We start from the raw sequence: 20,476 nt of genomic DNA, 5'->3' as shown, positions 1-20,476 counted from the left end.
ATCATTTTAGTTTACAAAAACAAATCTGAAATCCAACCAATAATAGCTTTTATATCAATATTTAAATTATCAATAAATACTGTTATTCAACAACCTCTTTCCTTCTCCTAGAAAAAGCAAACCACACGCAAGACAATCTATCCAGTATAAGTCAACTAGGAGGTGCCTCAAAACCATATTTTGATTTGGGATTATATGTGTAAACCTTCATTTCCTTCTACAACAAGAAGTATATGAATATCTAAAACTCTTACAAGTGGGGGGAAATACACCTGCATTAGGCATGGAACATTTCTTACTGAAAGAAAGCTAGGAACTGCTTATTGCTTCAAGTTAAGAAAGACATTTTGAGGGGAAAGATTCAGTCTGGAAAAATCACCCACAGATCATAATGATGGTCAACTCCTAAAACCTCAGATTTCTTATAGCAATTATTACTCCAAAATCAAACAAACAACTCCCTCAACTGAATACAAAAGAATGGCATTAGGATGTTTTATTTTCCCTTACTCACATAAAACCTTTAAAAATTAATGGAGCACTCTCAGGCCATGAAGCCAGGCTTTCCACTTTCCCCGAGCAAGATGGCTTTCCACGATATAATGGGCAGGAGGCCACCTACTAAGTGTGACTCCAAAGGAACCCAAATGTCTGCTCTAAAAATACTCCTTTTTATTTTGGGCCAATGTGGCTGTTATTGCTGGTATAAAAAGTCATGATCCCTGGCTTTTGGGAATTTAGTACCTAAAGGACTATTACTGAATAAAGGCAATCTAATATAAGAAAGCAATTTTATCAGAGTAAGTCACAGGTGCCCAGAGAGTAGTGTAGAGAAATGAGGAATAAAACAGATGGGTCATAACTGGGCAAAGGACCAAACACATGGCAGATCTTGAAAGAGAGGCAGATCCTGAAGGAGTCCCATGAGGGTTAGGACAGAAAGGGCAGGCCATGGGTGGTGGTAATCAAGGATGTACAGCAGCGACAGAAAGACTCAGGGCCCAGGGGGATGAACCGAGACACCTGGAGGCCAGAGCTAAAGGAAAAGGAAAAGCAGGTTTGCCTTCTTTACAGATTCACCCAGAGGCAGTCCCTCCTGGCCTCCTGGACTTCCCCTTGCTCACAGGTACACTCTGTACTCCACTACCTCATTATAAGGGACATCAGAGGAGATGGCTAGTGAGTGATTTTGAAGGGGAAAAAAAGGGAAAAGTCAGAAATCAATCTTTAAAATATAAACCAAGCTTAAATATCACCTGAGAAGACATGACTCTTCACTTAATGATGCTACTTACATTAAATCATCTGCCAATGAAAACTTTTAATGGCTCCCACTATTAAGGGTTGGGTCCATTTTCTGGATATCTACCCCCAAAATTTGAGAATACTTTATCCATAAAGATATGTGCACCCTTCAGTTCACTGAAGCATTATTCACAACAGCCAAGACATGGCAACGACCCAAGAGTCCTTCAACCAATGACTGGAGAGATGTGACACCTTTATACAATAGAATACTGCCCAGCCATAAAATCAAACACCATCATTGCAACAAACAGGTGGACCCTGAGAGTATCATGCTGAGCAAATGAGTTTTACGGAGAAGACCAGAGCCATGTCTTTTCACTTAAATGCAGGATACAAAACCAAATGCAACAAACAAAAATAAACCCAAACAAAGTCACAGACACAGACAACAGAATAGTGTTACCAGAGGGGCAGGGAGGATAGGGCGGGGAGGGGGGGGGGGATGAAGAGGGCCAGGGGTCAGATACATAGTGAGAAAAGGAGGCCAGACTTCAAATAGGGAGCACACAATGGAGTAGACAGATGTCGTATGATAAATTTGTACACGTGAAATTGATATAATACTATGAACCAGTGTTACCCAAATAAACTTAATTTAGAACTTAAGTTTTTTAAATGGGTGGGTCCAAAGTGCTTTAGCCTGGTACACAACGCCCTCCCAACCAGAGTCCATGCCCAATCCTCCTCTCCATCCCCTCCACCTTAGCCACCATCAAAAAACCACCCTTTTCTCAAAATAATCACACACATGACAAGTAAGAAATCTTTTCCAAAATCATTTTAACTGTACATTACATTTGCCATCCCTGTTCTACGCCAGCAAACCCATGTACTGAAAGGTCCTGTGTAGTCAGGGAAAGCGGGACATAGTGTGGAATGTCTTCCTCCTTGCATCTGGGGGCACGGGCAGGGAACTACACTGAATACTTCCTTGAAAACAGCAGAATTCAAGGAGTCTAACATGTCATTCACTCTGATTTATTCATTCAGGGGTGAAGGACACAAAAGCAGAAAGACCTAGTCAAACAGGTTGGACACTAGTCATCTAAAATTATTACACATCAGTGTGAGAGTCTTGCTTGTTTTAACTCTGAAATCATCACCCAGGCTGCCTCAGGCTCACCAGCCATACATAGCCCCTCAGTTCAGAGTCAAGCTTCTATAATTTATCTTTCAACCACTGGCTGTCATTCACCTTCCAGTTTTAATTCACTTCTGATTAAATAGTTACATACTCTGTCCTCAAAATTATGATTCCTGTTTCATTTTAAAAAATAGCAATGCAGATATTAAGAACTTTAGGAAAAAATTCTACAGCAAAATTTATATTTTATGCTTAATTTGATACACACTACAATTTCAAAAGTCATCCTTGAAACATCCTGAAAACTTGTGGGGGGTTTTTGTTTGTTTTTTTAATCAGAGGATTGGAGTGAGAGACAAAGGAGGGGAAAGAGTGAGTTTTATGAGATTTTTAGGGCAAGAAACAACATTCTGTAATTCTGAAAAAATAATATTTGTAACTCAAATTCAAAGACTGGCATGTCCAACAAATTCTGATTCATATTTGATCTACTCCACATGTAAGTTTGTTGACTGGGGTGCCACAAAGGCCAAAAATGGTGTTAACCGGGACGACAAGCTAACCAAGACAGAGGTAGGCAGACAGCTGTTGCTGCATTTACCTCATTAGTTCCTTAATCAATTCCAAATATAAGGAGCATGTGTGCTGCAAGGAAAACGGTCACTGATTTTTAGCCTCAAACAAACTGAATTCAAATACTACCTCCGCTACCTTTGTAGTGACCCTGGGCAAATAATTTATAAAGCCTCAGATCCCTGATTGGGAAAATAGCAAGAATAACGTATTTCACAGGGTCTTATCGAGGAGTAAATCACAGCAGCTACATGCTGCTGCCTTCCATACATAGCAGGGATGCAGCCTGGAGGAAAAAGTCAAGGGCACCAGGGCACTAGTAGTAGTGGTGGTGGTAACAGTAACAATAGTGGCGGTAGTAACAATGGTAGTGGTTGCAACAGCAGTGGTATTAACAACAGGGGCAGCAGTAACAGCGGCACTAATAGCAGGGGTAGTAAGAGCGACAGTAACAGCAGTAGTAACAGATGGGGTAGTAACAGCAGTCGTAACAGATGGAGTAGTAAGAGTGGGGGCAGTAACGGCAGTAGTAACAGCAGGGGTAGTAACAGTGGTGGCAAGAACAGTAGAGAAGCATAGCAGCAGAAACATCACTAACATTTACTGAGTGATAACAATATGCCAGGCACTGAGGGATTTCTATATTTCAGTTAGTTACCACAGCAATTTCCTGGGGTGGCTGTTATTATCCTATCCCCATTTTACAGACAAAACAGAGTTCTAAAAGGTTAGGTAACTTCTCCAGAGTAACAAGTGGCACAACTGCCTTTGCTGTTAAGTGTTATGTCTCACAGACTATAAACCTGAAAACTACAAAAGCTATTTCCCAAGAGCAGCCAAAGTTAGTGTCATTCCAACTCAATGGGAAAAGGGAACAGAAAAATATATAAATGCAGGCTCCCATTTCTGCTGAGTCATACCACATGAACTGATACTGACTATCCAACAAAACTTCCTCACCCAGTACTCTGCCCAAATAAACTACCAGGGAAGGAGTCCCTGTGACACTGAAAGGACGAGAGAGGGCAAGGAAAGAGCTTCAGAATGTACATGTCCCCTTTCCTTCCTCACCCACCTGCTGAGGGCCTAAACAGATCACCACCCCAGCCCCGACACTGTTCGCATTATGCCCAGAGACCCCCAGCAGGTGCTAAATGAATACAGTGCTTGTTTTACTGCTTGTCTGACACCCTCAAGCATTCTTAAATGGAAAAGCCCCCATCCCAATCAGATACTCTGGTTCTGTAGGTTGGGGCACAGCCTCATTCCTCAGGTGACTCTGATATGTGTTCCTGACTGAGGAGCAGCACAGTGTCTTCTCAGGGCTCTCTAGTGAAGTCCCTCATCCCCACCCAGTTACAGCAACATTCTGAATGACTGTCTTCTCCATTCTTATGAGGATGACACCCAGCACCATTCCAGATGCACAGGAAAGAAGTTCATTCATTACATAGCTCTGCTGAGAAAAACCCTAATCTTTTCAATCCTATTTATCTTCCCATGTACGACTCTGACATAGAATGTATCCGTTATTGCCCAAAAGGTGTCAAGAGAGAACCCAAGAGCCTGGACTTTCCAGTGGAACTCTGCATGCCTGTCAGACTCCACCCCTCCTCCCAGCACCTGCCCGCTCAGCAGTGCACTCCCCAGGACCTCACCCACCTCTGCAGGGCAGCAGTGCACTCCCCAGGCCCTGCACTTGCCTCTGGAAGGCAGTCACTACAAAAGCTCAGGGCTCTAGCCTTCCCTTGACCCCAGGACTCTAACTCCCAGAGGGCTCTGTGAGCAGTGAGGTAATCCCACTGGTAAGTGCCCCTCCCACCTTCCATGTATGCATCACCACCTCGCAGCGCTGACACTTTACAACTTTATTTTGTGTCCCTGTTACCACAGAATACAAGCTCCATGAGAACAGGGAATTTTGTCTGGTGTATTGAGTCGACACTCCATAAATACTTGTTGAATGAACCAAACACCACAAAGCCTAACCCTGGCTTTCCTACCAAGAGTAGCTCTTGCTGCTATCTCATGAGTGTCTTTTATTCCCACCAAACTGGGGTTCTCCATTTCTCCAGAACACATCCAAAGGATCCTTCACCTGCACTAGCCAGTCCTGTTCTGTTCCTTCAACTAAAAAACGTCCACACTTTCCTTAAACATGTATCTGGAAAAATCCTGCTCACCCCGCAGGCTTGTCAAATGCTGCCTGTTTCATAAAGTCTTTACTTAGTCCAAAGGCCACAGTGAGCCCTCCCTCTCCCCTCCACCTCATGTCCCTGAACCACTGTGTTTGCTCCTCTCCTGTGATATCACCAAATTTACCCTGTGTTACAGTTACCAACGCCCTCATTCTGCCCCTCCTACCAGGGGTCTCTGGCAAAGTTCACAGAAAAGTAAGCACACCCTTGAGGGTAGGCACTGTCTCTCATTTAGAATGTGGCACTCTCCTCAGAGAACAAAATATAGTGCCCTGTTCAGAGCAGGGAGTCAAAATTACCTACTGAAATGGAGCAAATCAAAGAAATGTTGCTGGAACTAAAAACACAGAGGGGTAAGAAGTGTTCACAAACTGTTTGCCTGTGTAAAGTACCATGACCTTCTTTCTGCATTTAGGCTCCATTTCCTTTCATCCTAAGTGGTCAAATAGATCACAAAATTTGCTGGCATAATTAAATTGCTCCCATGTGTGGCTATGTGCAATTTAGAGGGCATGAGAAACAAATGTACAAATATCAAGCCAGAATATATTTGGTTGATGGTCTTGAAAACAAAGTTTGCTGCAACTAAACTCTGGCTGAGGCCACATAACCACGTGCAATATGAACCACATGGACCCACCCCAGTAAAATCTGTCTCCCAATGAAACTAAAGGTTAGGTGGTCATTCATGTCTTCATCCAGTCACTGAACTAACATTGGCGGATTGATCCAGACATCTGAAACACCACACTTGACCCAACATCAGTATTAGAGAAATACACCAATTGACATTCAGGAGAAATAAACCACCTAATGAGAGAATGATGATCTCTTTCCTTAAAGATATTCAAATGTCTTCATACAGTGAATTGTTAGGTGTTTCAAGTTTTTCACATATAACAAAATGTTATCCTACCTAACAACCTTCAGGAGGTGATATGGTGCAGTAGTCACCAAGATGGATTGCAGAGCCAGGCTGGCTGCCCAGACGAAATCCTGGCTCTGCTGTCCACTACAATGACACCGTGGACAAGTTATTTACCTCTCTTCCTCCCTGTACATATCTATAATGTAGGGACAATAATAGTACCAACCTTTTAAGGCTGAAATGTTGATTAAGATTTGCAGAGCTGGCCCTGGCCGGTTGGCTCAGTGGTAGAGCGTCAACCTGGCGTGCAGGAGTCCTGGGTTCGATTCCTGGCCAGGGCACACAGGAGAAGCGCCCATCTGCTTCTCCACCCCTCCCCCTCTCCTTCCTCTCTGTCTCTCTCTTCCCCTCCCACAGCCAAGGCTCCATTGGAGCAAAGTTGGCCCAGGCGCTGGGGATGGCTCCATGGCCTCTGCCTCAGGCACTAGAATGGCCCTGGTTGCAACAGAGCAACGCCCCAGAAGGGCAGAGTATCGCCCCCGGTGGGCATGCCGAGTAGATCCCGGTCGGGCGCATGCAGGAGTCTGTCTGACTGCCTCCCCATTTCCAACTTCAGAAAAACAAAAAACAAAAAAAAGATTTGCAGAGCTTAGGACACTGCCTGACTTCCTAACAAGAGTTGTCCACAAGTTCATTAAAGAAAAAAATTGTAAATACTTTTACTAAAAATATATTTGTTGTAAAAGCAATTAATAACCATAACACCAAATGTAGAACAAAGGTGAGGGAGGTTCTTTAGTGACATTTTTTAGGTTTAGGATATAGTCAATTAACTGTTAACTTTCTGACTTACATATATGTTCATATAAAATAAGCATTTTGAAAAGAGCAAGGCCTTATCCTGAAATACACCTCAACATCTCATTGTACCTGGAAAGATTATAACTAAATGCCTGATGCCCAAGGATAGCAGTCCCTTCTCCAACTTTCTGTCCTGAAAACAGCCTTGCTACCTTTTTGTCATTCTAGCCTCTGCTGGCTTTGGGCATCTCTCTGCTACCCGTCCCCCCCCCCCCCAAATATCAGGGACTATAATTCTTTTTGATTGACCGTTAATCCAAAATGACAATATTACTATCCCCTATGTGACAAATGCAGCTAAAAGCAGTATCCCCTTCTTGAATACTAGTGTGTTGGGCAACTGGTGTTCTCAGCATTTCAGATACCACAAAAACTCACTGAATGTAAATTCAATTAAAAATATTTTTTTTTGGTCAATTAAAAAATTACCATCACACACTTTCAATATATGTAATTTACAGTTAACCTACAACTGTCAAACTAGATATTAATATTAACACAGTGTACTTGCTTTTTTAAAAAAATATTTTATTTATTGATTTTAGAGAGAGACTAGAGAGGGAAAAAGGTAGAGGGGGGAGCAGGAAGCACTAACTCGTACTAGCTGCTTCTCATATGTGCCTTGACTAGGCAAGCCTGGGGTTTCAAGCCAGCGATCTCAGCATCCCAGGTCAACATTCTATTCACTGCGCCACCTCAGGCCAGGCTCTTGCTTTTTTTAGATAACAAGTAAACGTAAGTAATGCTCTCATATTTTCTTGCCACACTCAACAGGCTTGTCCTGCATGCCCCATTCTGGAGACAAGTGTACCAGTGCAGCAACTGTACAATGATGGCTGTCACCAGAAAAAGTACAGGCACCTGGAGAAAGAGGGCAGCATGCAGCTCAGCAAATCTGCCTAGACAGGGACTGGAAGAGAGATGTGGGTTAAGCAACTAGTCCCGGGCACTTTCCTTGTTTCCTGCCCCGTCCCCATCCTCTGCCCCAGCAGATCTGTATAGACCCACTGCCAGGTATCAGAAGCCCAGAGAGTTCCATGTCACTACCTGACACCTTCTTCCTAGAACACAATGAAACAAGGCAGCAGAGCCAAGTGTGGCCAAACTGATGGTTATAATTAAGAAGCAGTGGCAGTTCTCAAGCTCAGCATTGCCACTTAGCAATGACAAGTATCTTGACTCACCAGTTCCCACAGCGAGCTTCACCAGAATATTTTTGAGCAGAACCAGGCCCACTGCTATAAACCATCTAGTATCAACTAACTATATATTGTTGTATAAAGTATCAACAGAGATGTCACCCCAAAGACATGCTTCAGTAAGTGTATGGTATTAAGTAATCCTTCTATTCCAATGCTGATTCTGGAGGGTGTTAAGGACAAAGAAGTCACAAGATTCAAGATTCGGTCTTGGTCCTTGAAGAAAATGTATTCTGGCAGAAAAGCAATAATGATAAACCTGCATGAGGATGCAAAGAATTTTGCCTGGGAAAGTCAGGAGAGCCAACAGGAGGCTAGTGATGTCTGATAAGGGCCTACAGGACATGTGCATCTTCACTGGGGGGGGGGGGGGGAGAGGGGGGGATGTCCAGAAAGAGGAAACACATCTGCAAAAGTCACAAACAGGGAACGCCTGGGGAACTGTGGAAATTGTGTGTGGCTATAATGTGGCCACAGGCAAGAGATGTAGAGAGGATTGGAATGGAAGCATTATGAAGGGCCTCACCTATCACATAATGACATTTAACTGCATCCTGCAACAGGTTATGCATGTCACTGAAATGGCAGGGCAAGGTCCATGCCGGCAGCATGGCAGATAGCAGAGAAGGGGAGAAAAGCAAAAGTCAAGCAACCAGACCTTTCTTTTTTTTATTAAGTGAGAGGCAGGGAGGCAGAAAGACAGACTCCCTCAAGTGCCCCACCTGGGATCCACCCAGCAAATCCCTACCAGGCCGCTGCTCTGCCCATCTGGGGCTGCTGCTCCACTGCTTGGCAACCTAGCTATTTCAGTGCCTGAGGCAAAGCCATGGAGCCATCCTTACTGCCCGGGGCCAACTTGCTCAAAACATCTGAGCCATGGCCACAGAAGGAGAAGAGAGAGAGAGTAAGAGAGAAAGGGAGGAGGAGGTGTAGATAAGCAGATGGTTGCTTTTTCTGTGTGCCCTGACTGGGAATCAAACCTCGGACTTCCACACACGGGGCCGACGCTCTACCACTTAACCAACCAGCCAGGGCCAGATTAACATTTTTTTAAAGTTTCTTTCTGAGTAAGTTTTATTTTCTTAAGACAACATTTCCAATAAGGTTTGGGAAAACACATCCTACTGGAATGCCAAGAGAACTGTGAATCATTTTCTTTAGCCCTCTTAATTTTATAGGTCAAGAAACTAAATCCAAACATGATAAAGCCCTGACGACAGTCACACGCAGAATTTCCATCACAAGGGCAGGGAGTCCGGCCCATTTGGTGGGGTGCTCGCAGCTCTTCCTGCTACAGGAGCTGTGAGATCACGGCCACAACTGTTGGTCTAAATGATCTGACAGACACTACAAACCTGGGAGAGGACAACCCAAGCTCTCACCAGTGAGGTGAACAAATGAGCACTTTTCAAACACACAGCTGTGATACACAGTTGTATGAATTCCCATTACAAAATCACAGCACAAGCATGACACTCTGTCCCCAATATTTCTAACATGCGTTCACTGAACAATGGTGCTGACCTGGATTCTGCAGCCCTACGTTAATCACCACCCATTGTGGCTGAGCTGTAACATTAACCAACCAATTTAAAACCATTACTGACACAGAAACATGTATTTAGAGATTTTGTGCCAGCTGAGAAACCATACAGTTTTCTGGTCATGTGGACAGAATACTCTATATGGAATGCTAAATACTCAAAGCCACGCTGGTTTTTGGGGTTACCTTTCTTGATTGCTCATTTTCACATACATGGCTTTTACCAATTCCGGGCTTTTTAGAAAATGGTCTGTAATAATCAAGAACCTAAAAAAAGAGAGAAAAAAGTTTGGTTACTAGAAACATAGTAAAACAGACACAGCCTTATCTATTTTATAGGCATATCTCACATGTAAAAGCATTCCTTTTCATTGAATTTTTGATTAGCTGTAAGAGTAAAATGTCTTGAGGCTCACACACTATTTTTCTATTAGCAACTAAAAGAAATTAAAATCCTTAAATTATTTTTCTTCAATATTAGTTCTGAAAAACTTACTGAAATGATTCAAATTTATTCACCTGGAGGAAAGGGCCTGCTATTGCATTTTTCTGAGAAGGGAAAACACTCTCTATAGTTTAAATAGAATGAAGTTCAGCTACAAGCTTAGGTATAAACAGAAACATGAAATTGTTTTAGTCAGAAGCTTAGTGCTAACATTAACCGGAGAAACAGACACGTCTTACTTTTTATCAAACATATGCCAACAACACAGGAGTGAGCACTGGCTGGATTACCTCCCCTTTAAGAGCTCTCAAGTTACCAAGAAAACATCCTCATTGTCAAGCAGTGCAGCCATCCAAACTTAGGGCTCAACTATGGAAACCCCCAGGCAAAGAATAGAAGCATATTTCTTTAAAGTGCCACTGTGACAATAAAAAGATTGAATAGTAGTATTGATTAATTCTGAATATTTACCAGACATCTGAAGACTTAAGAACTAAAGAATACACTGTTCAACATATAAATAACATATAAAAAGATGAAAAATAAAAATATGAAACTACACAGAAATACTGTTTTAAACCTTGGCAGGACCTGAAAATCTCAAAATTTGACAGCACACTCCTTTAGCAACGATGCAGGAAACCAGGTACAGTGGAGCATGTGGAGGATACAACATCTATGAAGGACAACTTGGAAGAGTTTGCCACATTCTAAAACCACATTCCCTTAGACTGAGTAATTACACTCATGAATTTGTGCAATAATCGTACTTGCCCACATGCAATATGATACATGTATGAAGAAGATTATTTACTGCAATGAAAAATGGCAACAACCTAAATGTTCACCAACAAGGGACAGATCAAATAAAGCCTCACATATTCATACGATGGAAGACAAAAGAAAAGAGGAAGTTCTTTACACAATGATATGGAAAGATCTCAAAAATGTGAATAAAGCAAGAAGCTCTCAGCAGTGTGGTGAGAAGAGCAGTAACAGCTCACTTGTTCAGAGCCTGGGCTTGGAGGACCCAGGTGGACAGTGGGAGGGAAATGATGCATTTGAGTATATTAACGATGTGAATACATTAACTAACCAAAGACTACTGTGTGATTTAAGTAATATGTCCGGGCAAGTTACCCCAAATGTATTTTTGTTTAACAGAGACCCTGCACAGGAGTGAAAACACTGCCTTCTCTCGGTGGGAAGCCATTCAGGTGACCCTGCTCCCAAGTTGAGAGTCTGGAGGACTCAGCTAAGTTCTGTCTTTGCCAGGGGTCTCCAAACTTTTTACACAGGGGGCCAGTTCACTGTCCCTCGGACCATTGGAGGGCTGCCAAATACAGTGGTCCTCTCACTGACCACCAATGAAAGAGGTGCCCCTTCCAGAAGTGCAGTGGGGGCTGGATAAATGGCCTCAGGGGGCCGCAATGCAACCCGTGGGCCGTAGTTTGGGGACACCTAAAACAGTAGCTATTCCTGGGCAGGCAAATTACAGTCATTTCTCCAAAATAACTTTATAATAACATCTACATCTCTTCTCAAACAGAGCAAGAGTAACAGAAAGAAAAGATGAATTTACTTCCCCTCTCTATCATGGCAATTCAGCAACACAAAATTCAAAATTCAGGCTAAAATCTCAGGGCACAGGGAGTGGTGCTGCAGGCGGCCTTGCTTCCCCTCAACAAACACTTTCTGTCCCTGGTCCCAGAGTGGACCTGCCCCAGGCAGTCAGAGTAAGAGCCTCTAAGTTTAGTAGGAAATTCCTCATTTACATGTGATTACAGAACAGCCAGTATTCACAGAGCAAGCTGTTGATGCCAAAGCACTGACCACCATTCTACAAGTTTCTACAATGGCTACAAACCAAGGTGCATGAAGGTTCCTCTCTCCTTCCCTCTCTCTCTCCTCATCATTTATAACTGGTTTTTGAAGTATGTTAACAGTTACAAATAGACTAACCAATACCTGCATTACAGAGTCCTACTTGTTACCACCAAGAAGAAGGTGGTAAGAGCCACCTGACCATCAAGCATCAAGGAACACATGAAAAAGAGTGTTAAAGGTGATGATGTCTTTGGGAAACAGAGGTAATCCTAAAGCCAGAGTTTGAGGGAAATTTTCTAATTTTATTATCTCCATTTCCACACACAAGTATACAATGTCAAAGGTATATTCATAACATAAATAAAAATAGATTTCATTGACCGCAAAAAACCTAAAACATGTTTTTATGCCTCACTGATTAAAGAGTTGGATTTAAACACACTCTTGAAAATGAAAGCCACGATCCTATTTGTTTTGAGATCTGGGAACTTCAACCCACATGTGCCTAATACAGCAATTTGGACAAAACTTACAAATGTGCTATAGCAAATAACCTTTTCCTTCTGTTAGTTAAATAACATTTTTCATGGGTTAAATAAAACAGTAAGATAACCGTCAGTCTGATTCAATGACAATGCTTCTTCTACTGGAAAACAGATGAGACAAAATCTCTGGGAAAAAAAATGAGATACTGTTGGATTGTGGAATGCTGCATGTGCAGGCACAGGTGAAACGCTTACATAGCGCATTTCCGCTACCCTTCTGTTACACCCCACTCAGGGAGAAGCAGCTGTTTGAAGGGTGAAGAGCACAGCCAGTCTCAGAGAGAGAGAAGCCGAACATGGTACCCATCCTCTCAGCATCACAGAGCGCCACTTCTCCGGCTCCTAGTAATAACACCAGAACACAACTCCAACCAGTACTATTTACCTTCTAAAGCAGTACAGACAATGGAAAGGATTCATGCATTCATCAAAGATTTACTGAGTTCTTACAGATGTCTGCCATTTTTTCCTGTCTGATATCCCTTTCTCCTTCTTTGTATAATAGAATTTTTTGCTTTCAAGAGTAAACTCAAACCTGCCAGTTGGGGCTGTCACATGGCTACAAAAGCCTCACCTTGGAGGTGAATGGGTGACCCCCATGGAGCCAGAGGAAAGGGCTGGTCGCGGGTGAGAATGTGAATAAGAACGGCGCCCCCCCTATCCCCCCCCCCCCCCCGCACACCTCACAAGGACTCGGCACATTAGCATTTCTCCTATAGAACACCTCTGCTTTTAATTCCCAAACTTTTCAATACACTTGCCAAAGTGTTCAAAGAAAAATGTTTACCTATGTCCTAAAGTATTCCAACATTTCACAAAAAGATGTACACACAGAACATCACAAGCTGCATTCTACATACAACTGAAAGTCGGGACTGTGTGCAGACACTTCGAGAAGCACACATACAAACTACAGTATAGTATACACAACTTTCACAGGCACCAGGAACCCAGGAAGCTCATGTAGCTCGCTGCACCACAGCGGTGGGGAACCAAACCGCAGGCTGGGGGCATGCTGCAGTGTTTCAGAGAAGACTGCTGCAGACCCGCGGGGGTGTCTCTCCCAAGGCACTGAGAACTGATAAGCCTTAGGCAACTGAAGACTAAGTAAAGGACACCACAAATCACCCAATTCATTCAGCACATAAAACACCAATGATATTTTTCCATAAATATTTTAGAAGCTGTGGGTCAATGCCTTCGCCGCTCAGCTGCCATTGTAGCACAAAAGCAGCCGCAGACAACACATACTAACGAGCATGGCATGTGCCAACAAAAATGTGTCTATAAAAGCAGGTCGTGGGCTGGACTTGGCCCACGGACCCCAGTTCGCCAACATGCTCTCCTACCCAATTACAGAACACTATGCAGTCCTACTTTCTAGCAACAAACAAGAAAACAAATGAAATATATAACTTTCGGTAGTGATGAGTGCTGTTAGAGAAATAATAAAGGAGAGTCAAGAAGTATAGATTTAGAGGGCAGACTATTTAACATAAGGTGCCATGCAGCTGTCTCTGGAGAGACATGTGAGTGGACCTGGAGGACATGGCCACACAAAGACATAAAGGAAGAGCATTCCAAGCAGAAGGATCAGCAGACTGAGGAGAGAACAAACACAGGGTATTCAAAGAAAAGCAATGAAACCAGAGGAAGTAATGAGCAAGGGAAATGGTGATCAGAACCAAAATGAGAAGGCCAGCCAGGAGCCGGGACAGGACAAGTACTCAAATTTGCTCCTAAGTGCCATGGGAAGCCACCCAAGGTTTTATTTCAGCAAGAAAGTAGCAAACTCTGACAAATTTTTAAAAGGTCACCTGGATACTGTGTGATTAAGAGGGCACAGAAGAGGCACAAAGGTGATTAAAGAAGTTCCTGCAGTCTGTCCACGGGAGAACTGGGTCTCGAGCTATGTGGCAGAGGAGGTGTGAAGCAGGTGACTAGGACACGGTCTGCAGACAGGGCTGATGAGTGCGAGCAGATGAGAGTCCGAGTCAGGACTGGCTCAGGTTCGGGACTGAGCAGGGCTTAGCGCGGGGTGAATGGTGACTGGTCACTGAACCACCCAAGGCTAGAGCAGCAACAGCAGGCTTTGGGGGTGGGGGAGACAACCCAGTCTTCCTAGGTTTGAGATGTTAATTTCAAGCATGCACTAGGAAGGTGTACACATAAGTCTGGAGCTCTGGTGAGAGGTCATGACTAAACACATACATTTGGAAATCATCAACTTAGAAAGGAATTTAAGCTGTGGAACTAGGTAAGGTCACCCAGGAATGAGCAACAATAGAGAAGAGGTCTTAAAGATTGACATGGGCCATGACCACTTTGGGCAGATATAAAGAACAGCCTCTAGCGACAGAGGCAGGAGGAAAGCCCAAGAGAGAGACCAACATAGGACGAAAACGAGACACTGAGCCAGCACTGATGGGGTCTATCAGTCCCAAGACCCACTATGCCTAAAACTCCAGGAACTCAAGCACTTCTTAGTTTTTTAAGCCAGTCAATGCCCTTCTGTGCACATGCCTTCTGAGCAGGGCTTCTGGCACTGAGAACTCAGAAGGATCCTGCCTACTGCCACACCCATCACAGGCCAGACACTATCTTGTTAAGGATCCAACAGCAGCACTAAATCTCCCATCAGGGAGCTCCCAGTCACACAGACAAGTGTCACATGCAGCAAAGTCTGAGTGTGTGGGGGAGCAGAAGAGGGACAACAGATTCAAACCACAACAGGAAGAACAATTATTTTTATCTCCCTAATATCTTTATAGTTAAGGAAATAGTAAAATGTATATGCATAAGGCAAGAAACATCCCCAGAGCAACAGAGATAGAAATCTGGGAGTGAAACTCTGTCATGCAAAATAAATCAACCAGATAACCCAAATATGACCCAAAAGTAGTACTCCACTCACAGTTATAAATCTGCTTTTGTAGTGAAACTATGTATATAAGTTCAGCAGAGTGATATAAGTTTATGCTGATGAAGGCCAAACTGAAGTAGCTCATGGCTCACCTAATTCTTACAATTTGTAATACAGTAAGAAAGCGTAAGCCTGAAGTTCATCATAGCTTTCAACTCTTGTCTCTCCTCAACACTGGTTTCGTGATGCTGGGCAAGTTAACCAACTTGGTTAACACTGCTTGAGGCGCAGGACCCTCGTTCATACATGGTGGGAATATAGTCACAGGATGGCAGTGGCAGGAAAACAAGACCTCAAACACAGCGCACCCTCACCTCAGAGAGGCAGCACAGGGCAGCACCGCCTTGTCATCCCTGTCCCCCACCCTCCTCCGTGACTCCACGCTGTCCCTGCCTATTCTTTTCTGACCTTCTCATGCATATTTACTAGGCTGCCAGGTTCGGATGGATTAAAATGCCAACATTCAACCCTGGATTCATCCAGGGTTATCTAAGAGCATAAACACATCTTTAACACCTACGAACAAGAGAAACCAGCATTTTTAGAAGGATATCATCCCAATAATTCAAACTGAGCAGAGCCAAAGCTGTCCTCGCCTACACTTTCCTGTGTGAATCAAAACAAAAAGATTCAAAGTTACTGAAACCTTACATTTGTCCCTTTCCAAGAAAAGATACTAAACTCATGAATTCTAACACCATGTCGTTTTGTACTCACTATTGGCTATCGCGTGCTGGGAGGTGGGAGGTCAAGAAGTAGATTTTTTTCTCTTAATGTTCAGGGATGGGTTCATATTTAACAGTGAAAAGTAATAATTTTCTTGGACACTGCTGAATGTTTTGTAGTCTCATTTCTGTTTACCAAATACAGAGTTCCTCTCACACAAGTCAAAGCATCCAGAGCATGGACTGCTGTGACCGCATCAGTGCTGGCTCAGTGTCTCGTTTTCGTCCTATGTTGGTCTCTCTCTTGGGCTTTCCTCCTGCCTGTCGCTAGCAGCTGTTCTTTATATCTGCCCAAAGTGGTCGTGGCCCATGTCAATCTTTAAGACCTCTACTCTATCATTGCTCATTCCTGGGTGACCTTACCTAGTTCCACAGCTTAACATCCAGAGTCGTAACATCAGTTAACGACTACTTTCCACCCTTTTTCCTGTCTAGCCTCATCTAGTGACATCTGATAACTTTAACTTGAGCTATCCTGAAGTAGGTCTTATATTTTGTCCTTCAAGATCTTTTGTCCTTTATTCCAAGCTGCTAAAACATTATAGATGGTTAAAATATAGAGCTAAGATACTTAACAAAGGAAACAATTCAGCTACAGAAAATGTCTGTATCTTAGTAACCTAATGATTCATTCATCATTTAAAAACACTCACATACTGAGGGAGGTTTCCAATAATAAAATTATTTTTGTACCAGCTTCGGTTTGTGTGAAAGCAATAACTCCAATAAAATAAATGTTCAGAAATAGAACTTATTTTTAAATTAGGTATAATTTTAACAGAACAGTAAAGTTCACACTAAAAGAGGCCAAACTGGCTCTGGCCAATGGTAGAGTGTCAGCCCAGCGTGTGAATATCCCCAGTTCGATTCCTGGTCAAGGCACACAGGAGAACTGACCATCTGCTTCTCCACTCTTCCCCCTTCTCTCTCTCTCTCTCTCTCTCTCTCTCTCTTCTCCTCCTGCAGCCATGGCTCAACGGAAGCGAGTTAGCCCCAGGTGCTGAGGATGGCTCCATGGCCTCCATCTTAGGTGCTAAGAAGAGCTCAGTTGCTGAGCAATTGAGCAACGTCCCAGATGGGCAGAGCACTGCCCCCTAGTGGGCTTGCCGGGTGAAACCTGGTTGGGGCACATATGGGAGTCTGTCTACCTCCCCTCCTCTCACTGAATTAAAAATAATAATAATTAAAAAAAGCCCAAACTGGGCAAGGTCATTCCTCGCCTATGAAGTGCAAGTGGGTTACTGACGGATCAAGGCTTCCCTCCCAGAGACAATCTGTGTTCTAAACATACTGACCGCTATGTGAAAAACAGACATAAAAATAGATTTTAAAGAAAAAAAAAAAGAAGCACTAATAAAGAAAAACAACACAATTTTTAATGAATTTTATAATGATGAAAGTGTCAATTCTTCAGAAGACATAGCCATTACTAATAGATCTGCACCTAACAACAAAGTCTGAAAAGAAGTGAAGCAAAAACTGACCAAATGGAAAGGAGAAATAGAGACTAACCCACTTGAAATAATGAACAACTAGACAGAAGACAAACAAAGGAGAAGGCCTGAACAACACTATAAGCCAACTAGACCTAACAGACATCGATAAAACCCACCCCCCAAAACAATCCACATTATTCTCAATAACATGGAACATTCTCCAGGACAGACCAGATGTTAGGCCATAAAACAAATCTCACTATATTTAAGTAGAATGAAATTACATAAAGTGTGTTAACTAACCTCGAACATGATGTGACAATAAATGTTTTCTCCAAGCTATGCCCACAATACACATATCAACCTCTAATCCTGAGTGAAACATCTACGCAGCCACAAAAGCCATGTGCACACTCCAAAGTACCTGCATATCTGCACGTTATGTTGCCTCCCACACAGAGTGCCCTCAACCTCCTCAGGGCCTTAAAAACTTCTCCTCATCCTTCAAGGGCCCACTTAAACCTCACTTTTCCTCTCCCACAAAGCCTCCAGGGTCTGCTGAGAAACGTTCCTTATTTTGTCTGCATGTGTTGTTTTAACTTATTGTCCAATAATTATAATTCAAATTATAAAATCTCTTTAAGAAAAGTAATCTGGCCTGGTCTGACCAGGCGGTGGCGCAGTGGATAGAGCATCAGACTGGCACGCAGAGAACCCAGGTTCAAAACCCCAAGGTTGCCGGGTAGAACATGGGCTCATCGGCTTGGGCAAAGGCTCACCAGCTTGAATGTGGGGTCACTGGCTTGAGTGTGAGATCACAGAATGACCCCACGGTTGCTGGCTTGAAGCCCAAAGTCACTGGCTTAAGCAAGGGGTCACTAGCTCTGCTAGAGTCCCCCAGTCAAGGCACATGAGAAAAGAGTCAATGAACAACTAAAGAGACTAAGGAGCCGCATTGAAGAAATGATGCTTCTCATCTCTCTCCCTTCCTGCCTGTCTGGCCCTATCTGTCCCTTTATCTTTTGTCACACACATACAAAAAATACTCACGGCCATTCCGACTCAGGCTGTTTCTGGTGAGCTTCTATGACATTAATTGCAATATTGAGGTTTTCTTCCAGTTCTTTCATTCTTTCAGAGTTAAGGGATGTGAACAAAATCATTGAAGAGTAGGCAACAATTTTTTTGTCTGGATGATTTAAGCAAGATCTTCCAAATAAAGAAAAGAAAGTGTTAGCCTGATTTAACAGCATGATAAAATATGACTAAATTCAGTACCTACTGAATTTTTAAGAATTTAATGAAGAATCACAACACTTTGAAATAAGTACATTATTTTCTGTAAAAAGAGCAAGTATAAAATTAGTCACAACACAAACGTATCCATTAATAGTTAAGAAGGACAGAATGTTTAAGGGGAAGGTGGTATATTAGCAAGAAATAAAAATTGGAGTCAAAAGCCCCCATGTAAGTCCTGGTTCATCTACCCATCATCTCTGTGACCTTAGGAAGGTCTCAATTTAGCTATTGTTAATTATAAGTCATGCCCTATGGCAGAATTTTATTTCTCATTTAAAATTCATAATAGTATTCCAGAGAAAGTATTAGCCTTATTTATAGCTCAGTTAAAGAATGTATTGACTTTATACAATGGTACCTTGAGATATGAGTTTAATTCTATCTGTAACCGAGTTCGTAAGTCAGTCAACTCGTATATCAAACAAATTTCTCCCATTTAAAATAACTGAAATAGATTTAATCCGTTCCAGCCCTGTGAAACATCCCCAAACTATCCTAAATTATGAAAAAAGACATGTTTTTAATTAAGAAGCACACATGTATACTTTACCAATGCATAACAAAATATATGAAATAAAAGAAAAAAGTGTTATTTAGTACTGTATTCTTACCTTGGAGACAGATGAGTGCGGCTAATGGAGGTGAATGGTGGAGGAGGAGGGAGGGAAAAAGGGATGCAGGCACTGTAGACACGTAAACTAAAAATTGCACTTTCTTAACACTAAATGTAAACTAAAACTGCATTTTCTTTACTTTAAACAAAACTAAAACTGCACTTTCTTTACTTAAAATAAAACCACAAAAACTTAATTGTAAAAAAATGCACTTTCTTAACTTTAAACTTAACCTAAGCTTAACATTACATATTTTTCATTTAATCATCACCTGTTTTTGCCTTTTTGGCTGCACTTTTGGCACTTTCACTTGCAGGACTTTTGAATAAAAATCTATCCAAAGAGGTTTGCTTTTGCCTGCCTTTTAAAATGTTACAGAAATGTGACAAACAAGTGTCATTAAAAAGTGCTAAAGCACAACCAGTTGAAACTGTTTCTGGGTGTTTCTTTTCAATGAAACTTGAAAGCTTCTCCCACATTGCCAGCATGTCTTTAATTTCACTTGTAGAAATCACTTCCTCCGACTCTACCTCTTCCTCACTACTAATCTCTTGCAGAAGCTCAGTATGTTGTAACATCTGCAGCTCCTTCAACTCCTCAGTTGAGAGTTCCTCCTCATGTTCCTTGACGAGCTCATTTACATCACCCTCATCTACCTCCAGAGCCATTGACTTTCCTAGGGACACAATCTACTTCAATGCTTCTACCTCGGTCTAGGTCTCTGGTTCGACTCTTTCGAAGTCCCTGTCTGCAACAACATCAGGCCATAACTTTTTCCATGCCGAGTTCAAGGTTCTTCTTATAACCTCTTGCCATGCCAAGTCAATAATGCGTAAACATATCACGATGCTGTGGTGATCTTTCTAAAACTCTTGAAGGGTTGGAATTGTATTCTCAGTCACCTCAAAGCAGCAGTGGAACAAGTGCTTTGTGTAAAGCTTTTTAAAGTTGGAAATGACCTGCTGATCCATAGGTTGCAAGACTGAAGTCGTGTTGGGTGAAAGGTAGAGGACTTTCACGAATTTGAA

At 42.5% G+C, this 20,476-nt stretch overlaps 1 protein-coding gene across 1 annotated transcript in view; it reads right to left on the bottom strand.

Annotated features, from left to right (window-relative positions):
• ATXN10 (ataxin 10) overlaps nucleotides 1–20,476 on the bottom strand; it is a 173,595-nt gene that overhangs the window by 113,286 nt on the left and 39,833 nt on the right. The window contains exons 5-6 of the mRNA XM_066358660.1: nucleotides 18,586–18,744; nucleotides 9,821–9,901 (exon numbers count right to left, since the gene is read on the bottom strand). Coding sequence (XP_066214757.1) covers nucleotides 9,821–9,901; nucleotides 18,586–18,744 — 240 coding nt within the window. The remainder of the gene's footprint in view (nucleotides 1–9,820; nucleotides 9,902–18,585; nucleotides 18,745–20,476) is intronic.

This window comes from Saccopteryx leptura, chromosome 1, assembly GCF_036850995.1.
Source record: "Saccopteryx leptura isolate mSacLep1 chromosome 1, mSacLep1_pri_phased_curated, whole genome shotgun sequence".
In the NCBI taxonomy this organism is placed as follows: domain Eukaryota; kingdom Metazoa; phylum Chordata; class Mammalia; order Chiroptera; family Emballonuridae; genus Saccopteryx; species Saccopteryx leptura.
The sequence above is the reverse complement of the archived record's forward strand: the minus strand, read 5'-3'. Positions and strand labels throughout refer to the sequence as shown.